The 21,614-nt window shown below is 39.5% G+C and overlaps 1 protein-coding gene across 3 annotated transcripts in view; it reads right to left on the reverse strand.

Annotated features, from left to right (window-relative positions):
• Positions 1–5,422, reverse strand: part of LOC147888801 (two-component system protein A-like) — a 29,650-nt gene extending 24,228 nt beyond the window's left edge. For 2 of the 3 annotated variants that reach the window (XM_087392761.1, XM_087392762.1), the window contains exons 1-4: positions 3,588–5,422; positions 3,266–3,403; positions 2,860–3,053; positions 2,372–2,745 (exon numbers count right to left, since the gene is read on the reverse strand). In XM_087392761.1, coding sequence (XP_087248887.1) covers positions 2,372–2,745; positions 2,860–3,053; positions 3,266–3,403; positions 3,588–4,608 — 1,727 coding nt within the window. In that variant the 5' untranslated portion in view covers positions 4,609–5,422. The remainder of the gene's footprint in view (positions 1–2,371; positions 2,746–2,859; positions 3,054–3,265; positions 3,404–3,587) is intronic. The other variant, XM_087392764.1, reaches the window with a different exon arrangement.
• Between the last annotated feature and the right edge of the window lie 16,192 nt (positions 5,423–21,614).

Here is a 21,614-nt window from a genome sequence, read left to right on the forward strand (position 1 = left end):
TGATCGGAAGACAGAGCCCTAGAGATCAGAAAAAAGGGTAGCATGTGGCTGACACGAGAATTGCTGGCTGGATTTAGATAAAGCAGTTGGAGCAGCAAGGCTATCAAAGCTTACATGAATGCGAACTAGGACGATGGCGAACACACTCTGGAGTGTAGATAAGCAAGTGTGGAGTCAAAGTGCGGATGCAAGAGAGGACACACAAGAGGGAACAAGATTGGGCAAGGAGCTGCTAGAAATGGCCGAAATTCTGGCTGAATTGACCCAAGAAAATAGCTTCATCCATGGACCATCCCTTGAACTCATGGCAACCTTTGCATGTGCAAAAGTTCTACATCCAAGCCACGTATCTGCCATGTGTTAGCCACCTCTTCTTTCCATAAAAAGCCATAAAAGTTAAAAGTGGATTTGGAACTAAGGCCCACTGGACAGTGAACAGAAAGTATACTTTGCCCAGAATGGAGTGATCTCTTTCTATCCCTTAAAGGCTCATTCTTTCTAACGTATTTAGCAACAGGTCCAGGGTTGGGGCATGCCCAGATGAACCAGGTGGTTCAAGTTTAAGAGGGAGAGAAATCAGAGATCGATATTCCATTCAAGTGATCTCTTGTTCCGAAAGAGAAAAGTCTACATACGAGACGTCCAGGACACAAGGAAAAAAGTCCTCTTTGAGTGTTATGACACCCCTTGTGCCGGACATCATAGCTCCTAACGAACTTTGGCTTTGGTTTAAGAAAGACTTCTATTGGCCAAAGATGTGAGTTGATGTCAAACATTATGCTCAAGAGTGTCAGCAACGCCGCCAAGTCAATAAAGCGAAACGCTTGAGACAAGGTGGCTTGCTGCATCAATTGGAAATCCCAAATAAAAAACGGGAAAGCATTTCCATGGATTTTATTGTTGGATTTCCGTGAACTAAACGTGGACGTGATACCATATGGGTAGGTCATGGATAGACTGACCATGATGGCCAAGTTTATTCCAACAAAGACTACAATTTCTGCTCCACAACTGGCACAAGTGATTGTGGAGAAATTGTTTAGTCTTTATGGGATTCCAGCTGAGATTGTCCATGATCATGATCCTAGGTTCACAAGTCATTTGGGGATATGCTTCGTACGTATGTCTCTCACAAGCGAGCTGATTGGGAGGAATACCTTCCTATAGCTGAGTTTGCATATAATAGTGCAAAACATACAGCCACTAAGCTAAGTCCATTTCTCTTTATGTATGGACTTAGCAGAAGGCTCCATGGACGGTTCACATTCCAACGCATTCACCTTTTTTGTTGACTACTACATTTGAGGAGGATACGCTACATTAAGAAGTTTTTTGTGCCGGAAACCACTGGAGTTCTCATTTTGCCACGTGCAAAACAAGAACTTAATGGGCTGAAACTATGAAACAAGAGGAAGAGAGGAGGCACGCATGCACGATAACAGAGTGTCAACCTGTAATGATAGAGAGCCTTCCAATGTAGGATTATTAACTCTTTGAGTGCCAAGTGGCTGCAAGTACAATGTGGAACTACTCACACAAATGAATGAACCACACTAGACTTCCTTATTATGGCAGCCAGATCCACAATGCTCAGTCCGTGCACTACTTGTAATAAGGGGGCCAAACGTGAGCTACTTGGCTGAATACTAGAACACAACAAAGAGATGAACCATATTGACAACAACGCTCATCCCTTCTACTTAAGATGAAATAGTGGTCATAAAATCAATGAAGAACTGCCTCACCTTCTGTACTGAACCGTGTGACATAATGTCAATGCCAACTGTCATATATCTGCACCTGGTTGATGTTTAGATGATGTAGATTCTAAGAATAACATAATCTCTCTCTCTCTTATCCTTTCTTAAGGTAACTAATTGACCAAATATTCAATGCTGATGCTACTATCCTGAGACTTCCCCACCCTAGATTGAATCATGGATGCCTTGTACCTATGAAAATAGTCTCTTCCTGTGTAGAAAAGAAGTCACCTTCTCTACCTGCAACAGTCACCGGCCTGAGAGACATACAATGAGCACTCTATCCTGAAAAGGTGGGTGGTCCCACTCAAGCAACTGCTCCCAAGTGAACCAGATCCTTACAATCAATGAATAACTCATTCTCTTTTCTAAGAAGAACAAGCGAGTATCAATTGCCCTGTACACAGAATCTCAGATGCTTACCTATCATATCAGGACATCCCTTCAGAATCATTATCAATGGTATTGTTTAGGTGGATACTTTGAAGTATCTTTGAGCTGTTTGTCGTCTAATTGCAACTTACATTTCTATCAACAAACACATATTTGCAAGAGACGTCACGCTGTAGAATATAACATGCAAGGAGAGATGTTCCATTAAAAACCAATACCTTTTAGCAAAACTCAAGCCAAGGCCAGTTCCACCACCAGCTTGCGAGGATCCTGCACTAATTTGCGTATATGGTTCAAAAAGTATTGCCTGGTCCTCTTTGCTGATACCTATTCCTGTATCTTCAACAGATATTGTTACACTTGCAACTGTATGTGACTCTTTCACAGCAGACAAAGATTCTCCCTCAAGGGTGAAGCTGCCGATGTCCCTAGGGCCTACATGGTTCAATCCTTGCCCTTCAAGAGCTTGCAACCGTTCAGCCTCTCCATGTGAGGAATCTGTTGTAAATGTGCCATTGCAGATGACACGTAGGTGAACTTTGCCACCACGAGGTGTGAACTTCATAGCATTTGAGAGATAATTTGAGAGAACCTGGAATTCGTTTTTATCAAACTCTCTCCGTCCAACTAAAAACGTGTTTATATGAAACAAGAACTCCTTGCACAGGAATCATACCTAAAACAGAGCGTCAAATATCAATCTTACCTGACTCACACGATGCTTGTCTCCAAGTAAGTCATACTTTGATAATAATTCTTTTGTACCCGGATCGATGCACAGAGAGAAATCAATACCCTTAGAGTCAAAGGTATCTTTATATGCCCAGATCAAAGAGCTAACCAGTTCTCCCATGTTAAATGGCTGTTTTTCCAAATGAAGTTTCCCAGATTCTATCTTCCCTGTGATGGGCCAGTAATCAGTGTGCCCTGTTAGTACTTATCCATGATAAAATTTAAAATTCCTCATATTGCAATCAGGAATAGATACTTGTTCTAAATAAGTTAGTCGCACAATCAGCTTTAATACAACAACTCTCCATAACTTGTGAGATTAGTCAAATTTGTGGAGAAGCAGGAGCACATTTTAAACGAATTTTCGTATCAATGATTACCCATGTCAAGGACATCGTTAAGTATACGGATCATCGAGGACGAAGAGGACTCCATCATCTTCAGAATTTCCTGCTGATCCTCTGAAATATTGCAGGCCAGAAGGTGCCCGATGCCCAAGACAACAGCATTGAACGGGACTGCACATAGTAATATAAACACACGCCTCACATTCTTGTATGCCGAAAACATTCCACAAGACATGTAGGCATAAAGGAACACATGTGACATGGGCTGGTTTGTTGCAATCTACCGAAAATGTCCACTCCAAACCTTTTTCATCTTGTAATATTTTACTTATGTTGAATGGTAAAGTTCACGTACCCCGAATTTCATGAAAAATATAGCTGATAAATTGCCTCATCTTGTTTACTTTTTCTGCATTGTCCTTCTCTCTTTCTTCCAAAGCCCCAAGGGCTTGCTCTTCGTGTAATTTGCTCTCTATTAAAGCATCCGCCCAGGTGTCAATCATAGCTAGAATTCTCGTGAACGTGCAAGTGCGCAGATATTGAAGCAAGACATTCGTAACTGTAAGGAGGACAACGATGGGAAATACCGCCGTGATTTGCAGGGTTGATTTGGTGGCCATATTTTGGAAAAGCACAGTAGAAAGGAACAAAGTGGGAATGACGACAGACAGAAAGCAGGAGGCTTGCCATGTCATTAATGGTGCTGCAGTCAAAAGCCAAGGTAAGCTGATCGAGACTAGCAAGCCCACAGTTTCAGAATGGCTTTGCTCAGATCCACACCGTAGGCCGGCGGCACCAGATTTGCAAAATACATTCGGTATGAACCACGAGAGAAAGGCGAGGAGGAATAGCACAGGAGAGGTGTAAAAGCACGTTGCCTGACTCCGTGCAAAATTCCAAACGAGGATGCCCAACAGCACAATGGAGCCAATAATGGTCAGGAGACAGGGAAAGATGAATAAGAATTTCTGCTTTCCCGTCATTAGATGGCCTATGAAGAGGAGGAGGACCAGAAGATTGAAGGCTCCAAACGCGCAGAAAATCTCTCCTTTGCAATACATCCAGCCAAACTTTCTGTTTTCCTTGGGCCAAGACTCTAGGAGCTCGACAGCTGCAGTAGCTTGCATTCGAGCCGGCACTTTTCCTGGATTACTTTCTATGGTCTTCTCGGGTGGCTGTTGTAACTCGATGCCGGGACGACTTTTTCCGGACATACAAACGAAGCACCCGCTCAAGTTCTGAGAAATTCCAACGCAGCTACATGCTGAAACGGTGGACTGTTCGACGGGCTGTTTCTGTTGCACCTCTGGATTCCTACTGTGGTCATCTTCGCTGGGTGAAGTCCAAAGAGTCATCTTGGGAGTTTGAAGCTGCATCTTGTGTGCTGGAAGCCGACCTCTATACACGAATGAAACAAGTGAAGACGGAATGACACGTTCCGTCGATTCGGAGGAGCTGTTGTCATTTAAATGGCTGCCGATATTAGCAACAGTGACAGACTACCGGAAAATCCGTGAAACCGACCAGGTGCTTCGAAACGAGATGCTAAGGCTAAGGGACTCGTCCTTCGGCGCCCACAAAAGAACTCAAATCGTCGGAGGAAGAGGCAATCCTTCATCTGCCCAACACGAGAAATGGAGGGACTCGGAAGCGAAATCATTCGAGCTTCGAGGCTTAGATTGGTGAGTTTACGAGCGACTGAAAATGAAGCTGAGAGGGCGGAATAACAGACAGAAGAGCGGATAGCTTGTGTGCAGTGTGAGCAGCCGAATCAAAGCTCTAAACTCACGCTCAGAAATCTTCGCAAAACTCACTAAGCTCACACAAGAAAGCTTAGCAAAACTCAGTGCGCTGAACTCAAGAAGGCGAGCAAAAACTCAAAACCAAAATGTGATGCAAAACTGGATTGTTGCAAAATTTGGAAGCAGAGGATAAGCAATTAAATGGTTGCACGAAAGCTTGAGAGCGTCGGGTACAGATTGTGACGCAAAATTGTGCAAGAATCTGCAGGGGAAGAGATGGAAAACTGCAGAAGGATGGAAAAACTGGCCTGAGGATGACGATGATGATCATCGTCACAAACAACAAATCATCTCACAAACAACAAATCATCGTCACAAACAACGAAATCAACAGGAATTGGACATTCTCTCTCTCGTTCAGCTTTCTCATCAATTCACAAACAGAAGAAAAAAGAAAGACGACAAACAACAACAACAACAACAAAAAATGTGAGACCCCCACACTCTACAAAAATTGATAACCCCACACGCACCATACATACACACGTTTTTGGAGTCCCTTTCAACTTATGACGTCATGCTCTCGTCCCCCCCCCCCCTCCTTACACCTGTCACGCCCTCATGCTCCACGCTTGCAGGTTTTATTTTTCCATCCCATGCTTGTACTGCATGGGAGTGCACTCATGTGTGTCTTTGTGTGGTTGTGTGTGTGTGTGGGAGAGAGAGAGAGTTTTCACTTTAAAAAGTGAGAGAGAGAGAGAGAGAGAGAGAGTTTCACCCAAAAAAGCATGTGTGTGTGTGTGTGTGCGCGCACCTCTGTGTGTGTGTGGGTGTGGGTGTGTGTGGGGGTGTGTGTGTGTGTGAGAGAGAGAGAGACTATAAAAGCTATACTAAAAGAGACCCTTGTGTGTGTGTGGGTGTGGGGGGGGGGGGGGGGGGGGGTGTGTGTGTGTGTGTGTGTGTGACTATAAAATTTTCACTTAAAAAAAGTGTGTGACTATAAAAGCTATACTAATAAAAAGAGACCCACACATAATTCCAAGTTCCCAACCCATTCCATGATTTGACCACACCAGAGTTCTAACCTTCATATTGATGGGTTAGATATCCACCGAGAACAAAGAACCACAACTGTCCCTACTAAGCCTCTGCTTCCACATGCCTCAAATCAAGCATTCATGTCCTCATGCTCCTACCTCTTTTTTCTTAGAGCATTCCTCATGCTCCTACCACTAGAAAACTACTCCAAATCAAAGCATGTCAAACTACTTGAACGTTAAGAACTTGGAAACCATTGTCAATAACCAATATCATGAACCTCCTATTAAAGAGGCCGAATTATTCCCCTCGCATCCCTTGAGTGGAACAGACCCACCCAAAGAAGGGAGTTCCGAACGAATGGCTCCTTACATGTGAATGTGCACACATGTTGTACCTTGCTAAGGAATTCTTAACTAAATAGCACCTTGCATACACACACACACACGTGTGGATGTGCGATACAGGCGGGAAAGTAGGCATGGCAAAACCTCCCCAACTCACTGTGCAATCTTTCAATTCCTCACGAGGAATGAGTGGGCGAATGAGTGTTTCTTATCCAAATAAGGTGTGCTAACCTATGCATCTAATTCAAAATGGTCACGAATTTCAACCCATTGGTTTGCTTGCAAGAGTATCACTACCCTAAGTTTGCTTGCAACAATAGTAGTCCCATAAGTTTGCTTGCAAGGGTAGGTGTCCCATGGGGATATAACACCCATTAGAGGAGGGGACCAAACCAATAGATGAGCCCCACCACCACTACCCCCATCTAGCTTCTCTAACGCGGCTACTTCCTTTGAGTCTATATTAGGGTTGCCATCCTTAGCCATTCATATATCCTTTTGGAAAGGGCATATTCTAGATTATTTCTCTTGTGTTTTCTTCTTTCGATGAAAGCCTTGTCATCATTGAGGCACCCTATGATGAGCACAATCATAGCAATTAGCATCTAAGTGCACAATCCCCAAAGTGGCACATTTAGAGACCTTTACGGAGTACTTTGACATATAACGTTGAAACAAAATGTTCCGCAATTTGTAGAAGGCACTTGGGAATATTTGAATAATTTTGATTCAAGCCTTCTTGTCATTAAGGCACCCTCTGATGAGCACAATCATAATGAGTGTCAAGCCAAATCTTTTGTACTTTAACATGTAATGTTGGTAAACCATTATCAAGCATGTACTTTGACATGTAATCTTGGTAAAACCATTATGAAGTATGTAGAAGAGAAGGGGCGCACTTGGAGAAGATTTGTTATTCACATGTAAAACGTGACTCACACCCCTAGACCTTACATGTGTCAAAGCAAATTGAATGCACCTTGCAATATTACCCCAACTATCATCCATGCTAAAAGTGGTAAAGTGGAATTTAGCATGGGCACCTTGCATGTGCCAGGGCCCTTTGACCTGCCTTGCTCCTTTCTATCACCTTATTAAATGCACTCTATTACCACTTCCCCTATTTCTACCTTCAAAAGCTATTTGTTATCCTCTCCAACTGAAAATTAAGCTCCCCTATACCTTGGGCCTTAAAGGCAAGATTAACAAAAATGAGAAAATTTTCACCTTGAACCACATGATAGACATTTAATCTACACATTAGCTTGATACAATGAGGATGTGCAGCAAAGCATGAGTGAGCTCAAGCCACTTGTGAATAACTAAAGTATAGCGACATTAGTAGTCAATGCAAGGTATAGATCCTAATTATTTCATTGGCTAGTATACATACATTAGCACTCATGGCAAGGTATACATCTTAATTAAAAGATGGATGTACAAAGGAGATCTACTGTTAAAGTGTCTTTAAAAAGGACTAAATCTAGTATATATTTCTTTTTTGAAAATGGTTCCTCTCATTTAGTATTCTTTCTTAAGGACCCTCTTAAAAAAGGAGCAAATCTAGTAGATATTTTATCCTTTTCAAAAGAGAGAATTTTCGTTGAAAATGTGTGTCCTCGCATTTAGTATTCTTTCTCATTTTGATGCGCTCATTTCGCCCCCCGCTCCCCTCCCCCCCAAAAAAATGACACAAAAGCGCACTGCCACACCCCATCCTTAAAATGTCAAATTTTACTTAACGCCTTGCATAAAAAAAGGTCCAAAAGAGACTCTCGTACAAAAGCATGGCCAAATAGCCACAAGACAAGAATAAGAAAAAAAAATGGCCATAAGAGAAAATAAGAAAATGTTGTTGTTGTTGTTTGCCCATGTGTAAGATGGCTTGTGGTGTCAATGGCCCTAGCGTTGCATCAAGTCACTAAATGAGTCATAACTTTCCCTACCATACTTCAATGTTGTATCGTTTTGAATTTCAACAATGTGAGCTTGCACTCACGACAAGTAAATCAGGTCAATTGTATAATTATAACTGAAAAAGATCAATATATGAATATGCTTTATACAATATCATTGTTAACCCTTTGCATAATAATTGTAAATACCAAGAGGCAATATGTGCTCAATACCCCATGTTCACCGATTGTCCCTTCATGGATTAGTTGAAAACAAAGTGGCGAACGGGTGCGTAACATGTGGGAATATGCCAAACAGTTTGGGCCAAATACCGAATAAATGAAAGCGAAAAAGCTTTGACCTCTCAATGGGTACGACAACCTTTTGCTTCATTTTCCACATAAATTAAGATCCCATCTCCTAGAACAAAAATTCAGAATAAGATTTGAAAATGATAAATTCCAGGAAATTGAAGTTAGGCAAATCAAGAGTGGAATGATTTTGTTTTCTTTTTTAAGAGTGGAATGAGAGATTGACAAGAAACAATGATAATATGTTTTACATTCAACATAATGAACCATATAATATAGGAAGCATTCCCTTAGTTCCTAATGTGCTCTATTGTTTAAATGTTTAGAAATATTTTGTGAATGGACCCTTTGGGCATATACAATGTGACGCTACATTCTTTCTAATTCATGTTTTTCTCAAATCACAAATGGTGCTGGCCAAAACCTCCTACCATTAGCAACATGGTAGTGGTTATGGCCATAGCGTGTACAAGTTATTTCTTATGTGGAAAATCCAATAATTGCTTTCCATGTAATCTGGAGGAGAAAGAACAACCCTCCTCCTTAATCAATGCCTCATTGATGTGCACACTTGAAATGCCTAGACAAAGTTCTATGTTTATCATTTTACAAGGAATTGTGCTTGTATTGAGCACTAAAGAAGGAATCTAATAACTCAAAGTCACAAATGGAAATCATAAAATGAAAGGATCACAAAGTAAATGCTTTGTTGTTTGATTGAGTTAGAAACTTTGGATCATCTTATAAAAATGTGACATAGCACCTTAGTGAATAGAGAGCTTGTATTTTTAAGTTATGAGGAATTTATTGAATGTAATTCTTTTTTATAAATATACACGAGGGAACTTTAAATTCAACATACTAACACATACACGTATAGAGAGGGATTTAAATAAATAAATAAATACTTTCTTGCATGTGTTATGTGAATTTTAAAAGAGTGAATAGCAAGCCCCCCTCCCCCCCCCATCCCCCTCTCCCCTTCCCCGCCTACTTGCCCCTTTTTTCCTTTCCTTACCTTTTCCCCTACCCGTGAGAACATCCCCTTTTGCTATATTACATATTTGGAAAAAATAGCATCCCTTGTGAGAAGGTCATGTATGGCTAGGAAAGGCATTGTAAAATGGAATGGTCTCTCTAGAAAAATAGTTATTTATTAGAATGGTTCATAGCTGCCTTAACTTGTAAACCCTTCTCTACATTGCAAGGACTGTAGGTAGTTGTTTGGGCGTGGATAAATATGACTTCTATAATTTCTACATAATAGAATCAACATCAAATTATGGTGTTTCTTGTGGGTTGCAAACAAAGTTTAAGTTACTCAAAAAGTGTAAGCCATCAAGATTTCAACGTTATGGAAACTTTGTATTTCATCACGCTTGATTCTATTTATAGCAACACAAGGATAAACAAACAAGCTAAATATGTGAAACGATGTTCAAAATCAAAGTAGATGTGCATATCATTGCAAAATGCAATGGTCTCTAAAGAAAATAGTCAATTATTAGCGTGGCCGAAACTCGTAAGCCCTCCTATACAATGCAATGATTGCATGTAGAAGTTTGTACATGGATATAATGAGTCCTATTTTTACATAATAGAGTCATCATCAATGGTACTCCTTGTCAGTTGCAAAAAAATGTCAAGTGGTTGACAAAATGTTAGCCATCAATATTTCAACATCATGGAAAGCATTTTGTAGTTCATTGTTCTTGATTCTATTTAGCAACACAATTATAAACAATTAAGCTAAAGATTCCAACATTATGTAAAGTATTTTGTATTTCATTCCTCTTGATTCCATTTATAGCAACACAAGTATAAACAATTTGAAGATAAAGATTTAAAATAATGTCAAAATGAAACAGCAAAGCTGACCTAGTTAATCCAATAATACTTTGATTACCTCAAGTATAAACAATCAAGATAAAGATTTAAAATGAGGTCAAAATGAAACAACAAAGATGACCTAGTTAATCCAATCATACTTTGATTACTTCAATCAAAAGACTTATAACATGAAAAAAAATCAAGTTTAGTCTTTGTTTCTCCTTCTTTCATCATGCTCCATCAGTTTCTACTCTTACTTGACCTCATTGATGATTTGGAGATGCCATTTTTTTAAAATCCATTTTTACAACCATATCAATATGCTCATCTCAAGTTTTACCCATTGGAATATTATATGTATGATTTCTTTAGCAAATAAGTTATTTTGTGGCTATGCGGACTATGACAACATGATTAAGACCCATAAAAATGTTTCTTCACCTTCTGCATGGATTTTTGTATTTTAACTTTGATAATACTCTCAATTTGTTTTACTTGCACTCTAAAATATATACATCGAGTCGTATTCTTTCTTTGTCAATTTTCATATACTATAGTAGATGTTAACCCAAGCAGTACCTGTCTCTTAGGGATGCCCCTACAATTGCAAGGTTGTAGGTTGGATTAGTCTTGTAATCATCTATCAAGATCATGTTTGATTGACACATCCCTCATAGGGTCTATCAATAATCAAGATTGTGATTAATCGTACTGACCTTTCCAAGCTTCCCCATAGTGGCTTAAATAGTGCCTCCACATTCATCTTGTTTGGTTTGAATAACAATGGATTTTTCCTTTTATAACATTGCTTTTTGTGTCCCCAAACCACAAAGAAGGAAAACTTCTTATGTTCTACTTGCAATAACAACTAAATCTTGCACATTTTGCTCCAACGCACATGACCATATGTGCACATTGAAGTGGTTGATAAGAATGTGTAGAAACTCAATGAACCAATTATGTAGTAGTACCTTTTATCATCTTTCAACTGTGTAACATCTATTGTTAGAGTCTCACCAATCTTGCATATAGACAAACGATTCAAGTCTAGCATGATGACTCATGTGTGAATACCATGCATTCTTGAAGTGTGATGGATCTTGCATGGACATTGCATATAATAATTTGCTTCTCTAATGAGTAGCACTTGCATTAGATGCATCAAGGTTTAATGATTCATGTGAGTAACCTCTATCCATAAGCATAGGTACACTTTCCTATTCTCGAAGGTGTGAAATCTATTACAATCCCATGTGAGTTCAATGGGAGTCTTCTACACATCTATGGGGTTCTTCTATTTCTATATCCCCTTATATGGCATTTGATATAGAAGAATCCATAGATGTATAAGAAAATATACAAGTGTATAGAGAAGTTTGGTAATGTAAATACATCCATGTGCTTCTTACCCCATAAATGTGTAGAAGGCCCTCACAGAAGTGTCGACAAGGACAGTTTAATGTACTGGCCTAAAGAGATCAATTCTTGAATTTGTCTTTCAATTTCTTCATTTTCCAATGGGCTAGACTTGTAGACATGTCTATGGGGAAGAGATGAGGAGGGGGTCCTATAGGAGCTTGTGTTAGAAGAGGATATTTAGAGAGAAGCTTCTATACTCTAAGGGAAGAAGAGGGATTGAAGGTGAAGCTCGAGGGGAATCGGGATGCTCTAAGAAAGATGGTGGAGAAATAAGTAGCCCTCTTCATGAGCTTCTGATCTTGATGGGTTGAAACAACAAAATTGTGGATAGATCATGTTGCAAGTTGCAAGAAGTAGGGTGTGTCCATCCTTGAGTAGCTTGTATCCATTCTCTTTGGGAATATAGGTTGATGATCTATCACACAATAGGGCTTTCCTAGAAGCAAGTCCCCACAATCCATTTCAAGCACATCAAACAAAGATTTATCTTGAAAAGTTGAGATAGCAAATCTTACCCAACATTGCTTATTTGTCTCCATTGTTTACCTTTTCCATCCATCATGGATCAGGATGAGATTGTCTTGGAAGCTCCAAATTCTTTACCAAGTTGGATGGGATCAAGTTCTTTTGACTTCCATTATCAAAGATGATGCTCACCTATGTTTGCTTGACTTGTCCTCTAGTGATGAACAATGCTTGAACAATGCCTCTAGGAGAAGATCCATGGCCATGAAAAGCTTGAGTTGCCAGTTGAAGCTAAGGATTGACTTGTTCTTGAAGTGCAACACTTATTTCCTGTCACATGTGCATGAGAATGATGCTTGCCGTGCATTCTTTCTCACAATGTCTTGGCTTCCTTTAGTAAGTGCCAAACTTCTTTCCTCTTTACTTTGCATACTACTGAGGGGGTGACCGCTTCTTAGAGTGACCTCCAGCTTGATAAGAGTTTGTTGATGTCTTTTATGAGTTCCACGCATTGAGAGGATATCATTAAGCTCTATTATCAAATTATTATCAAATGGAAGGGGTGATGCAAGGCTAAATCAAGCATTATAACAAACATTATGAAATTTTCTGGCCATTGAAGAACTAAACATATATGATACCAACATTTAGTCTTTTACATTTTGTTCAATCAAATCACATTTTAAAAAAAAAAAACTCAATCTTGACCTAGACCATAAAGAAGAATCCTTGAGTATGAGAGGTTAATACACAATAGCATTCTTCCCCCATAATTGTGAAAGACAACTGTCCCTAGGGGGATCACCTCATAAGCATGTAATGCAACACCTTAGTTAATGGAACGACTTTTCTAACGGGGGTACTTAGATGACATTTATATCCATGAAAGGGGTTTTAAAAATAACCATTCTGATTAAATCTTGTGAATATATGTAAAGGGGGAGCTTTAAATTCAACTTCCTAACATGTATACATAGGTAAACAATTATGTTTGAAAAATATGAAGATCCTTGAGAGAACTGGGTTATTTTTTAAGATTCAAGATGCATTAGATAGTTGAAAATGTGATCTTGAAGACATGATATTAGGATGCATGTGATATTATAAAAGATTAAGAGCAATTGCTGATATACATAAAATAAATTATGAATGTGTTGATCAAATTAGAAATATCACGTACCACTATAAAATATTTTAAATATCTGTATTCTATACTATAATTAGGAACAAATGATGCACTCTAATCATTGTAGTATATAAGTTGTTTTCATGAAATGTAAATAGTATATTATGATAATGATATGAAATTAACATGCTCAAATGAAGCAGGATATATGTTGAAAGGACAAAGGCTTATTCAAAAAAAGTTGCTCATCATGGGTTTAACAAGGGACGTCAAAGTGATAGATACGAAAATGGCTAAAGAAATATCCTTATTCATGCTTGGCTATAAAATGAATCTTTACTACATGTATACAAGTTTGGTCCAAATTAGTGTATATTTAGACAAATCAGCTTGTCCTATAGTGGTGCACACATCACAATCTTAAAAGATCTACCTGATAAATTTTAATGTTTGCAAAACATCTTTGATGGAAGAAAGGAAAAAAGAAAGAGTGTGAGTTCCATGAGGAGAGCAAAAGATTCCAATTTACCAAAGCCAATGTAGATTTACGAGGCATCTAGTACCTATTGTGTATAGTGCCAGATACATGCCATTTCCCTCTCAAGTTTTTAACTCGATTTACCCTATGTAGTATGCTATCTTGGGTCACCATAGAACAAACAACATGTATTGTGTAAGCAAATTACACACACACACATGATTCACTTAACTTAAACTATTGCTACCATCAATATAAGATATATGTGTGGATATAACATGAAAAATGAATAGAACAAAACAAATGCGTTCAGTGATTCACAAGTTAAACATGTATATCTACTCAAACTAAATAAACAAAGAATTTAAAATGGAAAAGGTGACATCTACATATGAAAATTTCACTCAGAGGATACAATGAGGTGAGAGAGAGAGAGAGGGGGGGGGAGAGAGAGAGAGAGAGAGAGAGAGAGAGAGAGAGAGAGAGAGAGAGAGTGAGAGAGAGGTACAAGAATAAATGTTTTATGGTCATGGAGTAACAATGCCATGAGTCACATTATGCCCAAAGTCAAATTAATGTAAATAAGATACTAGAACCTTTGCTTGGTTCTTGAGAGCAAGCCTTGTGGTATTAGCGAAAAGTCATAACTTGTTTTGCAATTTTGGCATTGATGAAGTCACATCAAATATGAACTTGGGTATGACTAGGCTACCACCATGAACTGCTTATTTGCATTTGCAAGCGAAACCAACTCTTGTCAAATTGTAAAATGATGATGGCATTTTTACTTACATTGCAAGTTGCTAGTGGCTTGAAGTGGAAGTCCCAGCTTGTTGTGACTTGAGTGGGGACCTCAGGTGCAAGAAAGAGTGCCCAAAAGCAATCCGAGAAACAAACCATGGGAGGATGATGGGAAAGAGGCTGCAAGTGGAGGGACATAGGCTTGAGCGACAATGTGGATTGGTGGAGATGAGGGCGGTCGGTGGATAAAATGAATCGGAGCAGACGAGAGGTGAAGACATGGATGCACGATGGGCACTAAGGGAAAGATGATGGAACTTGTGGAAGGTGTTGGAAAGGTCTTTGAACGGAAAGACAAAAGGAAAAGGCTGCAAGGCCCCAAGGGACCTGCGTTGAGTTGAAAAGTGTTACTACTTTACAAAAGAGTTAGTTTCAACTTGCAGGTCTTTAAAGACGGGCAGGCGGGGCCCACGATGACGTACACATTGACTTCGTAGAACCTTCGTACCCCTCAGTGATGACGACGTGCAGTCCTTGTATATGCGCCAGCTGGCTTAGCCCCTTGGCACACGTCGTCAGTGAGGACACCGTATGAAGCTCTGCTGGCTGCTGACTCGACGCCACTTGGCAACTCCCTCCATGTGCCGACCCTTGCCACCTGCCGCTAACCTCCTATCAACTGCTGCTGTCCCTGGGGCCCGCTTGCCGAAAGTTGAAACCGCCTGCCTTCCACTCACCTTTTTTGGCCCCCATTGCCAATGTGGAAAATGAGGCTACTCAAACGTCGCAATTTTTACACACTATGAATGAGGGAAATAGGCTCGTCTAATGTCGCTTTTTTGGCCCTATAAAGGGTCTTAGGGATCGAATGGATTTTTGGGAGGTGGGTTAAGAAAGTGGGGGTTTGTGAGTAGTGGGTTCAAGTTGTTTTACATACACATTGACGTCAAGTATGGTGAAGCCCGAGCTCTAGAATGCTACAAATGATCCGCATGCCCAACAATACAAAGAATAAGTATGGTGAAGCCCAGCTCCAGAATGCGACAAATGATTCGCATGCCCAACAATACAAAGAATACGAGTAAATAAACAACCTTTCTTTTAAAAAACGTAGTGGAAAAAGCTTCAACATGTGCAACAATGCAAAATTCGCAATAGACAATAGTAGGAAACTTAAAAAAAATAAGGTCATCAGCAAATATGGTGCACATCATTGGGGATGCATAGGAAAGAACAACACAATTAGATAGGGCATAACGTCACAAGCTTCCTTGACAAAAATTCATGTATCAAGCAGCTAGACACCACTAATACCCTATGAAATATATAAGTGCATCGATTGATAAAGAGAATTTCAACATAAAACAAGAACTCAAACAAATTATGAAGGGAGACTACCTCATCTATTACAACAAAAATAAAGACATTCCCACCTCCTTCATAACAAAACTTTAAAAACATTCCTACTCTCCTTCATTTAAGGTTCATTCTCCTCATGGTACATCTATACTTATACCAAGCATCTAGACTCAAGGTCATAGTTTCCAAAATGTCAAAACCTCTCCACCTTCCCCTTGCCCCATTACTTGCTAGTGCATCAGAGGTTGCTTTAATCACAAGATTGCAAAGCTCATCATTGCCTAAGGGAATGAATCTTATGCACACGAGCAACAATTGTATGCAATAATTCTATGACTATGGTCAAAGAGAGCATTTGCTCTCGTGCACCATGCTCATGGATGATTAAGAATAAAGTAGCAAAACAAGTGACAATATTAGCTAGTAAGAACAACACCTCGTCTAAGGGGCAACATGATAAAAGAAAGCACCGCACGAGGGACAACATAGCAAACATGTGACTATATTTTCCAAAGTATGATTTTGTGGGGCATGAAGTCTATGTTTATGTTACTACTTCAAAAGTAGACTAATCACATGTTGGAAAAGTGAAAGACGCCCCTTTACCATTTGACATGGATGTTATGGCACATTGGCAACTAGCTCAAAGTCTACATAAATAATGGTATTTTTTCTTTTGTAATTAAATTTTAGCTTTGGATCTATTCATGCAAATCCATTATCCCGTGTCACCACCCTTCTTTAAGATGAATCTCTACTCACATCAACACCTTTAAATTTAATCTTGGTAACATAAAAAATGCCAAATAACATTATAAATATTCCAACAAAAGGTTTAAATCATGCAACTTCCAAAAACTTGCACAATCATGAAACGATCACCTCTAAAGCCGACTATAGAACAACCTTAGAGAAAAAAGTTGAAAGTCCAACATTGGGTCTTAAAACTATTCTTTAAGAGTTTTAAATCACAATGACAAAAGTTGAAGAGTTTAAAATTATGCTCTTAGTTTAAGAGTAGTAAATCATAGTTTGAAAATTCCTTTAAAATCATGATTTGGGTGCATGATTTCACTTATGGTAGACTTTTGATTAACCAATAATTGAAAATCCGAATAGTTTGAAATGCTCCTTATCCTAGCAAACAAAACAATATGCTTTTGTATAGCTCTTATTAGAGTAAAAACTATATAAGACATAATAAAAACCATTTTAACAGGTCCTACATATAATATCTTTTGTAGCTTGCATTACACATGTTATGTTTTATTTTCTCCTTATGAGATGATTTAAACAAAGTGTATACATCTACGATGTCAAGGGTGTTCTAAGGTTCTATCTCGACCTTGATCCTTGGAGGTGAGCTAGGTGAGACTAGGCGCAAGTAGGTAGACTGAAGTGTGCATGTGAGTCACGTGTTGTCTACATGGGGAGACGAGTGGTAGTTGTCACAAACATTGTCGAGCGAGTGAGGTGACCCCCATTCCCCATGAAGGTGACAATGAGTGGCGAGGGAGAGGCCAATGAGGGAAGAAAGACAACACGAGGGTCACTCCCCCCTGAGGACACTAGTAAAGATGATGAGCAACTGCCCTCATATGCGCAAGTTCTGGCGAAAAAGCTACAAGCACGATTCTCCCCACTACCTGACGAAGACGCCCATAGGATTTTGTGCACAGAAGTCAAGCGCAAAACAAAAGAAGCAGAGGCCAAAGGCTGGGATGACTCGGGGGCAAAACCACTCCTACACCTACGAGATCCATATGGATGATGTCAAGCTAGAGTAGGCCAAATTGGCTAGAGGTGGTGTCTATCTCTTCTTCACGGGGAGGATCCCCTTGGTGGATGAGCTTACTCAGTTCCTCCTCCTCGCACGACACCGGCATCTTGTTCAACCACCCAGTTACATAAAAGAATCCTTAAAATGGAGGGTATTCCACACCTTTAAAAGGAGAAGATGATTATTTAAAAAAAATATAATGAAAATATCTATATATCCAAAAGAAATTCATAAAAAGTAAGACAATAAAGAGGTCTAAAAATTATATGGGAAACATAAAGGAGATGTAAGAGATTGGAGATTACAAGAAAGCTGGGAATTAGAATTACATGTAAAAATGAATGTAAAATACATCCACACACACACACACACACACACACACACGCATGCATGCATGCTGCACGTGCATGCACACACACACACACACACACACACATTTCCTATACTTTAAAACACACATGCACCCGCACACATACACACACCCATACACACACACGCACACACACACACAAACACATTAAATTTGCTTATTGATTTCTCTCTCTCTCTCTCTCACACACACACACACACACAATTCCCTTATCTGTTAATTACATACACCCATGTTGACTATATAATTTGCACTAAGATCCCCCCCCCCCACTCACACACGCGTACACACAGTAACACACACTTTTTTGCCCCCCCTATTGGTTAGTGGTGTAAACTATTTTCCTACTTTACTTTTAGCTTACTTTACTTTTTTAATTTTTAACCTTATTACTCTAAGTTACCTTATTACCCCCAAGAAAGTGTATTAAAACACACACACACACACACACACACACACACACACACACACACACACACACACACACACACACACACACATGTACACTCTCACACACGTATCCCCCTACTATCTCACTTAAAGGGAAAAGTGTATACTTGTTTTTGTGCTTTAGAGTTTCCTTTAACCCCTCTAGTCCTTAATTAATTTTCTTTTTTGAGTAAATTGATTGTTTATAATTTTCTTTCCCTTAATTTATACATGCATGCTTATAATTTTTAATTAAATTATACACACTAAAATCCCCCCTTTTTTCCCCTTTTTTATTAAATAAAATATATTTTTCCCCCCTTGGACTATTTTATAATAAGGCATATTGTTGGGCTACCACTACATGTCACTTCTTGTCCCGTGTTATTTGTCCCCCCTTATGGACTTTTTGGTTAGTAGATTCATTGTGGTTAGGTTGTATTTTAGTTATGATATAACCAACCCCCTTCCTAACTTACCTCACCTACCCACGTAACCGGGCTTCATGGGCTACCACTACGTGTCACTTCTTATCTTCTTTCTCCTTACTTTGCATAACGACAAAAAGCAAGACACCTTGACAAACACACAGTCACCGCCTTTCCCTAACTACCATGCACTCCACACTCATTATTGGTCATCCATTTGTTATTGCTCTACTTTTATGTGCATCTCTTGCTGCTCTTCACTTCGACTACTCCTCCCTCACGCTTATCTCATAAAGCAACCTTGTTCCTACCTTTCTCTCCTTCCTCATATCACTTTACGTGATTCCCTTCTCCCTGCGATCATCTTTGTTGTATTCTCCCTACGATCAACGTTTTGTGCAACCTCCTTTAGTTGATATTTCCGTTGGTTTCTCCCTCTTTTATTGCTGTTGCTCCACTCTATTTTGAGCTGCTCTGCTCTATTTGTTACGGACTTGCTATGCCAGTTTTGGAACATTGTATTATGTCAAGTAGTAGCTGCATGACCTAACACACACACACACACACACACACACACACACATGAATACTTTCCTAACTATGAATTATTGTTTTATGTACCCCCTTGAAATCTTCCCTTTACACTTTCTTTTCAACCACCCCACATACCAAGGCCACTAATCGTCCCATACCTCCTCTAATCCCTTCTTAACCAATTGGATTGAGCTTCTGGTCCTCTCCAAAAAAAGACCAATTGGATTGAGCTTCTGGTCCTCTCCAAAAAAGACCAATTGGATTTCTTGGAAGCCTTCAATAGGCTACTTTCCTCACTTCCTTTGATTGATGCCCAAGATACTTCCGACCTGAACTTTTACTTGTCTAACCTACCTTTGATTGTTAATAAACTTTTCCTTCTCAATGGAATTCTAACTATTCCCTTAGAGATCAAGAGCATTCCTGAAATTGTTAATCTGCTACTTGACTTTGACCTCCTTGATCACACTGAGAAAAAAGCCTTATCCTCCTTGAATTCCGGTGCTTCTGCTTCCTCTCTTCCCCCTCAGAAGTCCATTTCCATGGCCTTTTCCAATGCTATCCCCCTCCTTCCTCATTGGCAACTTGAACTTGACTCTATCAGTTTAGAGCATAAACTTTGGGACTTTGAAGTCATCAATCATAGAGCCCCTTTCTCGATCCCTTCCTTAGCCCTCTTCTGTAGCTTCTCATCGGAAGGATTGATCATTGCAAAACATTGGCCCTCCAATCCAAACATCTTTTGTCTAATGACTTTTTCTTTGATGTCCCACAAATCAAGCTCTCTGATATAGACCCTTCTAAATGCTCTAGCATTGCCCTGATTGTTTGCTAGAACAAAAGGACCTATCAATTAAGATAAAATCCGAGAACCTAAAAAATTCTTGAAAAACTGCTAGAATACCTACAGACCCTTTCTCAAGTGCTGGTGTAAGAGATCTGACCCCAACTCTGCATGTACTTCATTATTTGGTTTGTGTTCTAGAACTTGTTTAGTTTTTTCCCTTCACCTGTGGACCCCCTTGAAATCTTCCCTTTATAGTTTCTTTTAAACCACCCCACATACCAAGCCCACTAATTGTCCCAGACCTCCCCTAATCCCTTCTTAACCCATGCACTCATTTGCTCCTTACTCCACTTGTGACTTAAACTTCACTTGTGGCTAAAATGTTTTTTTAATTATCTAAGAATCCATATGGTTGTCTATATTCCTAGGTAAAGCGATAACAAGCCGGGGAAAATAGGCATTACCTGTCTACCCAAATGTAACTATGATGTTCTAACACCTAGTTTGTTTGGATGGTGGCAGGTAAGTGAACCCTGACCTTGGAACTTGGACTACCTGATGTATTCGATGCCCTTTTTCAATCTTGTGTTTCTATTTCTAATGCGATTTGATTATAAATTCTCAATTTTATTAGAAATTTTGCAATTTCTCAAACATTTTCAAGTCCCAACTTAGATGTCGTAATTATTTTTGTACTTGTCTCATATATAACCTTTTATCCAAATGGTGGAATTAATTGTATGGCTCATTTATTGATGGGACTATTAAATCTAAACACACACACTGATTTCCCAACTAGCCTTTGGTCTAGCCTTTGGTTGAGCTAGTGCCGAACAATTAATTCACATTGATTGGATAGCTCTTTATTATATATAGTTTGTGGTCATGTTATACTTGGATAAGTTTTTGGCTTGAGATGAATATTTTTCAATAGTTGATGTCTTGATTCCATTTAATTTGAGTACTAATTATTACTTTTTATGTGAAGAAACATGGGTACCACCCTACTATGGAACTGGGATATGGAACTGGGATACGCTTATACTAGTGACATCACTTTTTGACACTTATCATAATGTTCCATTTTTTCTCTACACACTACTAGGTGGGGAGTAAGTTCCACATGGTGGGCCTACTCCCCACCATGTGGTCTTACCCTCTGGGTTGCGGGTGGGCCACACACACACACACACACACACACACACACACACACACACACACACACACTTGCCTCCCAAGAGGGATGAGTCTAATTACCAACTGAGATCCCATGGGGGAATCAACTCACCCACATGTGGAGGAT

The sequence above is a fragment of the Dipteris shenzhenensis genome, chromosome 21, assembly GCF_047967505.1.
Source record: "Dipteris shenzhenensis isolate YYH24624 ecotype China chromosome 21, Dip_SZ_1.0, whole genome shotgun sequence".
Taxonomy (NCBI): Eukaryota; Viridiplantae; Streptophyta; class Polypodiopsida; order Gleicheniales; family Dipteridaceae; genus Dipteris; species Dipteris shenzhenensis.